At 61.5% G+C, this 11,764-nt stretch overlaps 1 protein-coding gene across 1 annotated transcript; it reads left to right on the plus strand.

The window, feature by feature from the left end:
• Positions 1-1,177: 1,177 nt before the first annotated feature.
• On the plus strand, positions 1,178-4,527 carry LOC133343281 (vimentin-like). The gene is made up of 2 exons (XM_061552752.1): positions 1,178-2,402; positions 4,006-4,527. The coding sequence occupies exon 1, from the start codon at positions 1,290-1,292 to the stop codon at positions 2,394-2,396; it is 1,107 nt and encodes a 368-aa protein (XP_061408736.1). The 5' UTR covers positions 1,178-1,289; the 3' UTR covers positions 2,397-2,402; positions 4,006-4,527.
• The last annotated feature ends 7,237 nt before the right edge of the window (positions 4,528-11,764 follow it).

Genomic DNA, 11,764 nt, shown 5'->3' on the forward strand with positions numbered 1-11,764 from the left:
GGCGTGTGGTGGGGTGGCGTGTGGTGGGGTGACGTGTGGTGGGGTGACGTGTGGTGACGTGTGGTGGGGTGACGTGTGGTGGGGTGGCGTGTGGTGGGGTGGCGTGTGGTGGGGTGACGTGTGGTGGGGTGACGTGTGGTGGGGTGACGTGTGGTGACGTGTGGTGGGGTGGCGTGTGGTGGGGTGGCGTGTGGTGGCGTGTGGTGGCGTGTGGTGACGTGTGGTGGGGTGGCGTGTGGTGGGGTGGCGTGTGGTGGGGTGGCGTGTGGTGGGGTGGCGTGTGGTGGGGTGGCGTGTGGTGGGGTGGCGTGTGGTGGGGTGACGTGTGGTGTGGTGGCGTGTGGTGGGGTGACGTGTGGTGGGGTGACGTGTGGGTATTCGCCACCTCTTCAAACAACTCTTGTCAGCGTGCCAGAGGAGACGTCAGTGACCCTCTGGAGTGGCGCCTCTCGTCCGCCAGCAGTGGCGTGAGCGAGCTGCTTCGGGGCTGCGCCCGCACCTGCTATCACCGAGCACCGAAAGCCCCACCAGCTTCGTGAACGAAATGTCGCTGGCGCCGGTTACCGGGTGACGCCGCGCTCGTCTAAATGCCGCCGCGTCCACTCGAGGTGCACGCGGCCCGCGCGCCGCAGGCTCCCGTGATTTAAAACAACATTTTGACAATTGCGACATTTAACTGCGGCTGGCCTGAATGGATCCCCTCCACGTAGCCCTGTGGTGTGAGCGAGATAGAGAGCCGTGTCAGGCTGCTGGAGGGCGGTGAGGGGGGGGCACGGCCCGACCGGCCACGCGGCGCGTCCGTCACCGCGAGCGGCATCGTCGTGGCCGCACTCATCGGGGGCGCGAGAGCTCGGGGCGGTGGCCACGTGGTGACGCCGGCACCTCCGATGTGCACGGCTGGAGACGCAGCGCGCGAGGCAAGTCCGGCACCCTGCGGCCACCGTGCGCCCTGACGCCTGCCCGCGAGTGGTGACGGCCCGCGCGTGTGCCGACTGTGGGGTTAGTGGCGGGGGGGGGGGGCTATGAGGGTGCGAGGGTGCCCCCCCCCCCCCCGCGGCGCTCCGAGACGCGCGGCCCCCGTCCGCTCCCTCCCGGCGCGGCAGGCGACAGATTCCCCGTGGAGTCGCAACATTCCCTCGCAAAATTACATTCTGCGCTCCCCTCAAATAGGAGGCCGCGGCAAGACGCTCCCCGACAGCAGCAGCCGCATCAGTAGCAGTGGAACAAGCAGCAGCAGCATCAGTAGCAGCATCAGCAGCAGCATCAGTAGCAGCATCAGCATCATCACCATGAGGAGCAGCTCCATCGCCGTCGGCCACAGGAGCGCGACCGTGAGCGGCGCCGCGGGCCGCTCTCAGTCGTGGGCCTCGGCGCCAGGTCCCGGCCACCGCGGCGCGGGCCAGGCGGTGCTGGCGGTGTCCGAGGCGTCGCAGGTGGTGCAGGACGAGAAGGAGGAGCTGCAGGTGCTCAACAGCCGCTTCGCGGGCTACATCGACAAGGTGCGCCTGCTGGGCGAGCGCAACAGCGAGCTCAAGGCGGAGCTGGCCAAGCTGCGGCACAAGTCGGCGGGCCCCAGCAGCCTGTGGGCCGAGTTCGCGGCGCCCTTCGGCGAGGTGAAGGAGCGCATCGCGCGGTGCGCGCACGTCAAGGGCGCCGCCGACATCGCCAAGGGGAACCTGCAGGAGGACCTCGACTACTGGGCGTCGCGGCTCGAGCAGGAGCGCGCCCTGCGCGACCAGGCGCTCGGCACGCTCAAGGAGTTCCGCAAGGACGTGGACGACGCCACGCTGCAGAAGGTGGACCTGGAGCGCCAGGCGGAGCAGCTCACGGCCGAGATCGAGTTCCTCAAGAAGCTGCACGACGAGGAGGTGGCCGAGCTGCTGGTGCAGATCCAGGAGGCGAACGTGTCCGTGGAGCTGGAGGCGAACCGCCCCGACCTGGCGGCCGCGCTGCGCGACATCCGCGCGCAGTACGAGTCGGTGGCGACGCAGAACGTGGCGGACGCCGCGGGCTGGTACAAGAACAAGTTCGACGCCCTGCAGCAGCAGGCGGCCAAGCGCGACGAGCAGATGCGCGCCACCAAGGAGGAGATCTCCGAGTTCCGGCGCCAGGCGCAGAGCCTCCAGGGCGAGATCGACGCCTTGCGCAGCCGCGGCGAGGCGCTGGAGGCGCAGCTGCGGGAGATGGGGGCCGAGCACGCGGCCCGCCTCGCCGAGATGCGGGACGCGGCGGCGCTGCTCGAGGCGCAGCTGCGCGGCCTCAAGGCCGACATGGCCCAGCACCTGCGCGCCTACCAGGAGCTGCTCAACATCAAGCTGCAGCTGGACGCCGAGCTGGCCACCTACCGGCACCTGCTGGACGCCGAGGAGAAGCGCCTCAAGGGCGGCGTGGCCTGAGCCCAGGTAGAGCGCACCGCGGCGCGCACGACGCCGCGGCAAGGGCAGAGAGACGCGCAGCGCTGGGGAGACAAAGGCGGCCGGGCGTGGTGCTCGCCACCACACCTCGCGTGGCCGTGCCGGCATCAATAGTAGCCACAACGACAAAGATCCCCCGCGTCAATCTCGAATTGAAGCCTTCGTGACTGCACACATTACTATACTCGTTGGTGCTTTCGGTAAAGTCGCGTGTGCACAAGTAATGCTACTTGTGATGCATTTTCATGCGATTTCTGCATCCGTGACTTTACCGAAAGCACCAACGAGTAGCCCCGTGTCGCCTGTCGCAGCAGGGTGAAGGAGCCGGCACACACCACGCCAGCTCGCCGCCTTTGTCTCTCCAGTGGTGATGTTTACTACACACCGCGCTCCGGTCACTCGTTTGAGGCTGAGTCTACCTAGAGCAGGCCCAGTACCGGTTCACATAATCGTCACCGATGTTGGCCGTGAGCGGGAATCGAACTCGGGTGGCTGGGTTCGTAGCGCCACCGCTGCACCACCGCTCCCCACTAGGGCACAACAAGCCGTGGTGGTGGTGGTGGTCGTGGTGGTGGTGACAACACAAGGTGGTGGTGGTGGTGGTCGTGGTGGTGGTGACAACACAAGGTGGTGGTGGTGGTGGTCGTGGTGGTGGTCGTGGTGGTGGTGACAACACAAGGTGGTGGTGGTGGTGGTGGTCGTGGTGGTGGTGGTGGTCGTGGTGGTGGTCGTGGTGGTGGTGACAACACAAGGTGGTGGTGGTGGTGGTCGTGGTGGTGGTGACAACACAAGGTGGTCGTGGTGGGGCCTCGCGCGTCACACGAGCACGGCCAAGGCGCCACGCAGAGCGCCGTGGCAGGCGCTGGCAGCGAGAAGCCGATCGGCAGGGCTCACGAGGGGCTAAACTCAGCAGCACCACGCCCGCTCGCCGCCTTTGTCTCCCCGTGCTGATGTTTAACACACTGCACCACCAGGTATCCACGCGGTGCTCTATTGGGGATGGAAGTGGACTGCGCGCGTGCGAGGGGACAACGCGGAGCGCGGCCACCGCTTGCATTGCAGATTCGCGGTTCGAGGCGGACGGCCGCCCTGGTCAACGCCGCGGGGGGACGGTTCAGATCGCTGGCGCCAGTGGCCGCAGCGCGTCTTGCTCCGCATGAAAACTCCACCGCCGATTCCTCAGTTGGGTTCACTCGTAGCGACATCGCCCCATACTGGCAGACTATGAATTATCATGATTTGTTGGACCGCCTGATCCTGGCCACCGCTGAGCCCAGCAGGTTTGCGCAGAGAAGTGTTGGGCGAGAGGCGCTGTGGGGGGGGGGGCCGGGGGGGCGCCCTCCCCCCGGCCCCCCACACAGCGCCTCACTTCTCTGCGCAAACCTGCTGGGCTCAGCGGTGGCCAGGATCAGGCGGTCCAACAAATCATGATAATTCATAGTCTGCCAGTAGGGGGCGATGTCGCCACGAGTGAACCCAACTGAGGAATCGGCGGTGGAGTTTTCAGCTCAGGACGCGACGGTGCGAGAGCGCAGACGCTGCCCCGCTGCTGAGTGACGCTGCGATGTTGTTGTTGTTCTCCGCGCGGCAGATGCCAAGACAGGACGACTCAGCCGAGCCTCCCTCCTCCTCCTCCCATCGCCTGGAGTGCCCAGCCTCACCGAGTCTCCGGCTCGCCGCTCCACACGCTTCGACAGATCACCGTGTGACACACACACAGCACCAAACAGCGCCCTGTCACACCCACCAGCGTGCCTTGTGCCACTCTTAGACATACGATCGTGTTTCACACACATCACATGACCGTTACACACCCGTCACGTTGACACCACAAAGTGTTGCACACACCACCACACCCATTGCCGTGCCACACTCATCACCCATCACCATGCCACTCCCATCAGCTTGTCCCACGCGGTTGTCACACGGAGCGTGACGCCATCGGCATCACTGCATCCCCCCCCCCCCCCCCCCCCGGGGCAGCGCGATAACCCCGCTGGCTGCGCGAGGCAGTGGCGCTCCCCGGACTTTGTGTCTCTGGCTGGTCACGTGCTACACGCTGCGCTCAAGTTGTTCGTCAGCTACGCGAGAATAAACTGGAACGAGACCGCGATGTGTCCTCACCGCCGTGTGTATCTGCGCGCGAACGCACCCACACGTCAGTTCCACGCTCGCACCACAACAGCGATGCCGTGCGTTCATTAGGAAAGCCTAGAGTCTCAAACTCATTCTCTTGCCTGTGTAGGGACGTTGGAGAGAGGGCCGTTATGCATGGCAGCCTATGGGAAAGAAACACAGTGGGCGGGGCTACGTGTGTGCACAGGGAGATGCCCTCTGCGACGTCCGAGCCAGACACCCTGGGGGGGGGCTGGTTCGGCGTTACGATCCCCCGGGGCCCCACCCCTCAAGGAGGGTTGGGTATAAAAAGGGGTCGTTATATGGGCTTAGTCAGTTATGTTATAGTTAAGCTAAGAAGTCGGAAGACGTCGTAGCTAGAGCCCTGGACTCCCCCTGATCGCCGCCCTTATCAGGGCCCCACGGGATCAGGCTCGAGCCAGTGGCGTGGTCCCGTGAACCAGAGCCAGTGCTCTGGGACTCCGGGTACCGAGCCCGATTACCAGTGTCGGGCCAGACAGCCTCCCCTAGCTCTTAGTGGAGGACTCAGGGGATAGGCTATGGATAGCTAGGGGTATTCCCTGAGTTATACGGGTGAGGGGGCCGCTACCCCCTCTAGGGCTGTCCTGTACTGGCAACTTGTTAAATAAATATACGTGTGCCTCAACTCCGTTGTCAAGCGTCCTCGACGGGTACTTCATCTGGCGTCAGAAGTGGTAAAAATGGAAACGCGCCATACAGCTCGGACCAGGGTACCACAAGAGGAGGACGCCGCGGAGATCGCCGAGCCCGAGACAGAGCAACAAGATGGGGTGCAGCCGGAGCCTGGCGCCTTCTCACCGGGACGTCAGCATGGAGAGGGGCCGCAGCCAGATGCACTACGACTGGCTCACGAACGGCTGGCGGAGCTACTTTATGCCGCTGCCGCCACACTGGAAGGCATTACGCGGTTGGGGGCTGGTGGTCCACCGCAGGGCGAGGAGAACCGGCGGCCGGAGCACTTTCCCGCCATTTCAGCGACTTCACAATTTGAATTTCCCGCCATGGACGCCGCGGCTGTTCGGGGCGTGGCCAGCTTAGACATCGGCTCCGACATCGCCGTCGCCGGGGCTGCAGCGTCATCGCAGCCGAAGGATGCGTCATCGCTGCCGCGACAGGCGATGCCATCGGCCAGTCGCGCCGAGGCACCGCCAAAGGGAGGTGAAAGCAACCTGCGGGAGTCCACATCGACCGCTGCGCTTCACCAAAGGCTGCCCCCGCTGAAGGAATTCATCGGTGCGGAGGGTGACTGGGGCGGCTTCCGGCGACGCTTCCTCGCCCATCAGGAGATGGCGCGGTGGACCGACGAGGAGGCCCTTTGCGCGCTGCCGGCGCTCCTCGATGGGGACGCGCTCGCCGCACTCACGTCGGCGCCAAAAGAGAAGCGGGCTACACTACCAATGGCGCTACAGCTGCTGGCCGGGGTCTATGGACCTTCAGCCGAATGCCGTCAGCAGTTCTACGATCGCAGGCGGGGTGAAAAAGAGTCGCCTCTGGCTTTCCGGACAAGTCTTCTGGCGCTGGCAAAAACAGCCTTTCCCCGCATGGACGACGACGGCGTGGACGCAATGGTCGCGGAGAAGATCCTCCTCTTGGCGGACGACCTCGACATCGTCGTCATCGCACAAGGGGATGCAGAAATGACCTCCCTCCAGGCTGCGCGACTCCTCCACGCCAACCTTCTGCAGCAGCGGCGAAAGGCAAACAGGGCATCGGCTGGGCGTGCGGTGGCTGCAGCCACCCTTCCGTCAGAAGAACTTTATGCCGTCGACCATCGACGGCAACAGACGACGGGGGCGCGGCCGGGTCGGGACGGGCCGAGGCGTTTCGACCGTCCATCGTCTCCATCGGCGCTCCCGCGGTGCTTCAACTGCGGCATCCGGGGCCATGTCGCCTCGGGGTGCCGTTCTCCTCGACAGCGGGGGACGACGCCTCGACAGGACGCCGGCCCTCCTCTTCCTCCTCCCAAGCTCCAGCACCATGATCCGGCGAGTCGCGGCACCTCACATGTTTGGCCAACGCACCCACCTGTCGCACACTCTCGCACCGTAACGAACGGGGGGCCGGTGGGGCGCTGCGATGGACCGGCGCGGATCACTGCGGGGACTCAAATCGAGCCCGAGCGGTGGTCCGTGTTGGCCCATCGCGTGGTGGCCGCGGCGTCGGGATCGTCGGCCGTGGTCGGTTACATTGATGGGGTGGAGGTACGCATCATAGTCGATACAGGGGCATCGGCGACAATTATTTCGGAACTAATTTACAATATTCTACCGGTGCAGAGCCGTCCTTTGCTACCGGTTAATGTCCCTTTCTATGCCGCTAACGGGGGCTCTCTCGGCATCGTGGGACAGATTCGAGCGCAAATTTCTATCGGGGACATCAAATTGTCGGGGCCGATTTTTGTCTCCTCCTCACTGGCAGTTCCGTGCCTGCTGGGGACGGACTTCTTGGGCAGGATGCCAATTCGTATTTTGATCGACCAAGGATGCATTGAGCTTCCGTCGGGGCGACGTATGGCATTCCTGCCTTCCCCTGTAGCGACTCGGACGGCGTTCGCGACGGTACCGGCGTTCGTCGTAAAAACAGTGCGTGTGCCGCCGGGGGCACAAATGCTGGTACCTCTTAAACTTCGTAGGCCCTTCGCTAAGGGTGTTGGGGATCAGGGTGTTGTGCTGGGGCCGTCTAGGGCCGGGGTTAATGGGCCTCATTTAATTCCGGCCCAGACCATCGTAAGGGGGGACGAGGATCCCTTCATCGCGGTCCTCAATGTCGGGTCGCAGACAGTAGTGGTTCCCCAAGGGACTGTGCTCGCTCACGCGACGCCGGTGCCCTGCGAGGAACCTGCCGTGAACCACATTGACACTGCTGCTCGGACGCACCCGCATTCGGACGGCGATGAAGGGTGGCTCGACGCGCTTTGTGCGGGATCGACGAACCTGTCCAATTTAGAGCGCCAACGGCTTAGATCGCTGCTAAAGGAATTTTCCGACGTTTTCAGTCGGAATAAATACGATTTGGGTTGTACTCACCTGCTGCGTCACCATATTGACACGGGTGACAGCGCGCCTATTCGCCAAAATCCTTTTCGGTTGAGTCCCGCCGAAAAGGACCATGTCAAATCGGCTGTCGATGACATGTTAGCCGCCGACATTATCTCTCCCTCTACCAGCCCTTGGGGAGCACCGATTGTCCTGGTTAAGAAACAGGATGGCTCGTTGCGGTTTTGCGTAGATTTCCGTCGCCTTAATAAGGTTTCGGTTGCCGACGCATACCCGCTCCCACGGATGGACGAATCGCTGGACGCCTTGGCGGGAGCGCGATTCTTCTCCACACTAGACTTACTTTCGGGATTCTGGCAGCTTCCTCTGGACGATGATTCGAAGCCTAAAACCGCTTTCCGTACACCGCACGGCCTGTTCCAATTCAACCGGTTGCCGATGGGCTTACACTCAGCGCCGGCAACCTTCCAGCGGTTGATGGAATTGGTTTTGGCTGGATTGCAATGGGAATCGTGCCTGATTTATTTGGATGACGTAATTGTTTTTGGAAGAACCTTTGACGAACATCTCCAGAGGCTGCGGGCGGTTTTCCAAAGGATGCGGGCTGCTAATTTGAAATTTAAGCCCCAAAAATGCTATTTGTTTCGCGAGTCAGTGCGTTATTTGGGGCACATCGTGGGGCGCTCGGGTATTGCTACCGATCCCGCCAAAACGCAGTGTGTCAGCTCCTGGCCAATTCCGACCTCGGTGGGGGAGGTGAGGAGTTTTATTGGCTTCGCTTCATATTACCGACGGTTCGTCGCTAATTTTGCTACAATTGCCAAACCCCTACATGCTTTGACATCAAAAGGGGTTCGGTTCCACTGGGGTCGGGATGAGGAAGTAGCTTTCTGCTCCCTTCGGGATGCATTGGTGAAGGCTCCTCCTTTGACTTACCCCGATTTTTCGAGGCCGTTTTTGCTCGACACCGACGCGAGCAACACAGGTATCGGAGGCGTGCTTTCCCAGGTGGTTGATGGCGTGGAACGGGTGGTTGCGTACGGCAGTCGGGTGTTGTCTCCAGCGGAGCAAAAATATTGTGTCACCCGTAGAGAACTGTTGGCAATTGTTTTCTTCATCCAACAGTACCGCCCATATCTGTACGGTCAGCATTTCACTGTCCGTACGGATCATGCGGCACTGCAGTACGCCCTGAAGGTTCAACAGCCATCGGGACAATTGTCCCGATGGCTGGAGGTCCTCCAGGATTTCGATTTTGACACCACCTATCGTAAGGGCATTCGCCACACAAATGCGGACGCTCTGTCGCGCATGCCAACCACCTCCGAATGCGCATGCCTCCTGGGGTCGGGGCGTTGCAAGCCAGCTGGGGACATGACGGTTCCAGTCCTGGCGGCCGCCGCCGATGTTGACACATCGCTCCCCGATGAGATCGGGAAACAGGGAAGGGATTCCCTGCTTGGGTTGCCTGTGATTGAGTGGGGACGCCTCCAGATGGAGGACGCCTCCCTCCTCGCGCTGCGTCGTCGCGCCAGGGAGAGGGGGTGTGGGACGGGTGATGCCGACAATTGGGAAATACACGCGGGCTTGCTCATGCATTGGGACGGTAAATCCCACCGTCACCGGCTGGTAGTTCCTGCGGGGTTACGGGGTAAGGTGGTGTGGGCTGCTCATGAGCGCCTCCTCCACCTGGGTACCCAAAAGACCCTCGCCTCGCTCCAGCTGGATTTTTTTTGGCCGGGCATGACACGGGATGTCACGGATCTCCTGGCAGCATGCCCCCGGTGTGCGCAACGCAAACCACCAGCTCGGGAGTCGAACCCGCCGTTGCAGTCCATCACAGTCTCCAGGGTGAACGAACTCGTAGCGTTGGATATCCTGGGGCCGTTTCCCGCCACCCCTAGGGGCAATAGATATTTGCTAACAGGGGTCGAATACTTCACACGCTGGCCTATGGCCTGGCCCCTGGAAAATCAGTCGGCAGCAGCCATCGTGGACGCCTTTGTCCAAGGCTACGTCATGGACAAAGGTGCTCCGGAGCGGCTGCTGACCGACCAGGGTAAAAATTTTTCCGGGAACCTCCTCAAACAAGTCTGTGATCTCCTAGGTACAAAGAAGATTCGTACCTCTCCCTATCACCCACAAACTGACGGGATGGTCGAGCGTCTGCATCGTACCATCACGTCTATGTTGTCGCACCTGGTTTCGGAGTCACAGACCAATTGGGACTTGCAAATTCAAGGGGTCCTGGCAGCATATCGATTGGCCCCCCATGCTGCCACGGGATTTTCACCCTTCTTTCTCATGTATGGTCGCGAACATGACCCACCTGTTCGGGCACAGCTGCAGATCCCCGCGCCTCTAGGTAAAATTAAATTGGACGAGCACGTTAAATTTAACCTTCAAAAGCTAACCGAGGCGCGGGATGCTGCCATGCTCAATTCCCGCATGCGCCAAAAGGCGAATGAGCGCCTCAGACTTGCGCGCGCGCACGTGCTGCAGTGGAAGCCAGGGGAAAGGGCATGGCTGCACTGTCCCCAGGTACCGCTTGCGACCTCCTCGAAACTGGTACGGCCATGGCGGGGCCCCGTCGAGGTGGTCGAGGTTTTGCGACCGCAGTGCGTTCGTATCAAGTGGGGGAGGCGCCGGTGGTTCGTTCACCCCTCTAGACTAAAACCCTTCGTTGCGGTGCGGGACTCTGCTCCACACGCGCAGGGCCAAGCATGTGAGGGGTCGACCGACCCGGAGGGTCCGCCTCTGTTGATCTCACCTGACGTCTTGCCGGTTGCCCCGCCCCCAGGTTCTCCCGGAATGACGGGCTCGCGCACATCCCTCACGGGGGATGCCGAGGGTCCCGCCACTCCAATTGCGGACTCGCCTCGGATGGGACAGCGGCCACCGAATGGTCCGCCATCTGAGGTTGGCCCTTGTGACGGGCCTGCGGCAAGGACGCGCGCTAAAATGCGCAGACTCTTATAAAAACACTGGAACGCGAACAAGAAGTGAAAACGAAACGAAAATAAGAAGAAAATTTTTTTTATTTTTTTTGCGTTTTCTGGTACACTTTCGTGTGCTATTGTTGCTGGACGCTGCGTTCGTGTGGCGCTCTTGGCGCGTTGTTGTATTATGGCTGTGTGTGTGTGTGCGTCTTGTGTGCGTGTTGTGCGTGCGCTGAGGGTTCCGGGAAATGTACATATCTTGCCTCTACGGATTTCGTATTTATTCGGGGGGGGGGGGGCGCGTCGGTTTGTTCTCCCTTTAGGGGCATTGTTAGTGTTGTTGTTTAATTCTCGTTCTGTTAAATGGAAAAAAAATGGGGCACACACGGGGGGAGTCAAGGGGTAAAGATTCATTTGTTGAAATTGTTGCAGCCGGGACGGCTGCGAGCTATGCGGGGGGGAGTGATGTAGGGACGTTGGAGAGAGGGCCGTTATGCATGGCAGCCTATGGGAAAGAAACACAGTGGGCGGGGCTACGTGTGTGCACAGGGAGATGCCCTCTGCGACGTCCGAGCCAGACACCCTGGGGGGGGGCTGGTTCGGCGTTACGATCCCCCGGGGCCCCACCCCTCAAGGAGGGTTGGGTATAAAAAGGGGTCGTTATATGGGCTTAGTCAGTTATGTTATAGTTAAGCTAAGAAGTCGGAAGACGTCGTAGCTAGAGCCCTGGACTCCCCCTGATCGCCGCCCTTATCAGGGCCCCACGGGATCAGGCTCGAGCCAGTGGCGTGGTCCCGTGAACCAGAGCCAGTGCTCTGGGACTCCGGGTACCGAGCCCGATTACCAGTGTCGGGCCAGACAGCCTCCCCTAGCTCTTAGTGGAGGACTCAGGGGATAGGCTATGGATAGCTAGGGGTATTCCCTGAGTTATACGGGTGAGGGGGCCGCTACCCCCTCTAGGGCTGTCCTGTACTGGCAACTTGTTAAATAAATATACGTGTGCCTCAACTCCGTTGTCAAGCGTCCTCGACGGGTACTTCACCTGCATTGAGCTGTTTGGCAAATTCCTCATTTTGCACGGAGGAAAAAGCATCCGAAACAATCCCACGCCAAGGTCCAGGCAGAAGAGTTCACAAAGCCACGTGACAAGCAGCACGGCAGCCACGCGACGAGCGGGGGCCAACAATTGCCCAAGCTCTGCGGTCCCTTTGACACGAAGGCGATATTGGCCAAACGATTGTTTACATGTCGGAGGAAC

Source organism: Lethenteron reissneri, chromosome 17 (assembly GCF_015708825.2).
Source record: "Lethenteron reissneri isolate LAM-NWPU_2019-01 chromosome 17, ASM1570882v1, whole genome shotgun sequence".
Lineage (NCBI taxonomy): Eukaryota > Metazoa > Chordata > Hyperoartia > Petromyzontiformes > Petromyzontidae > Lethenteron > Lethenteron reissneri.

What these genes read in the sequence shown, in the direction of transcription:
- LOC133343281 (XM_061552752.1), top strand. Translation starts at nt 1,290, where the DNA reads ATGAGGAGCAGCTCCATCGCCGTCGGCCACAGGAGCGCGACCGTGAGC.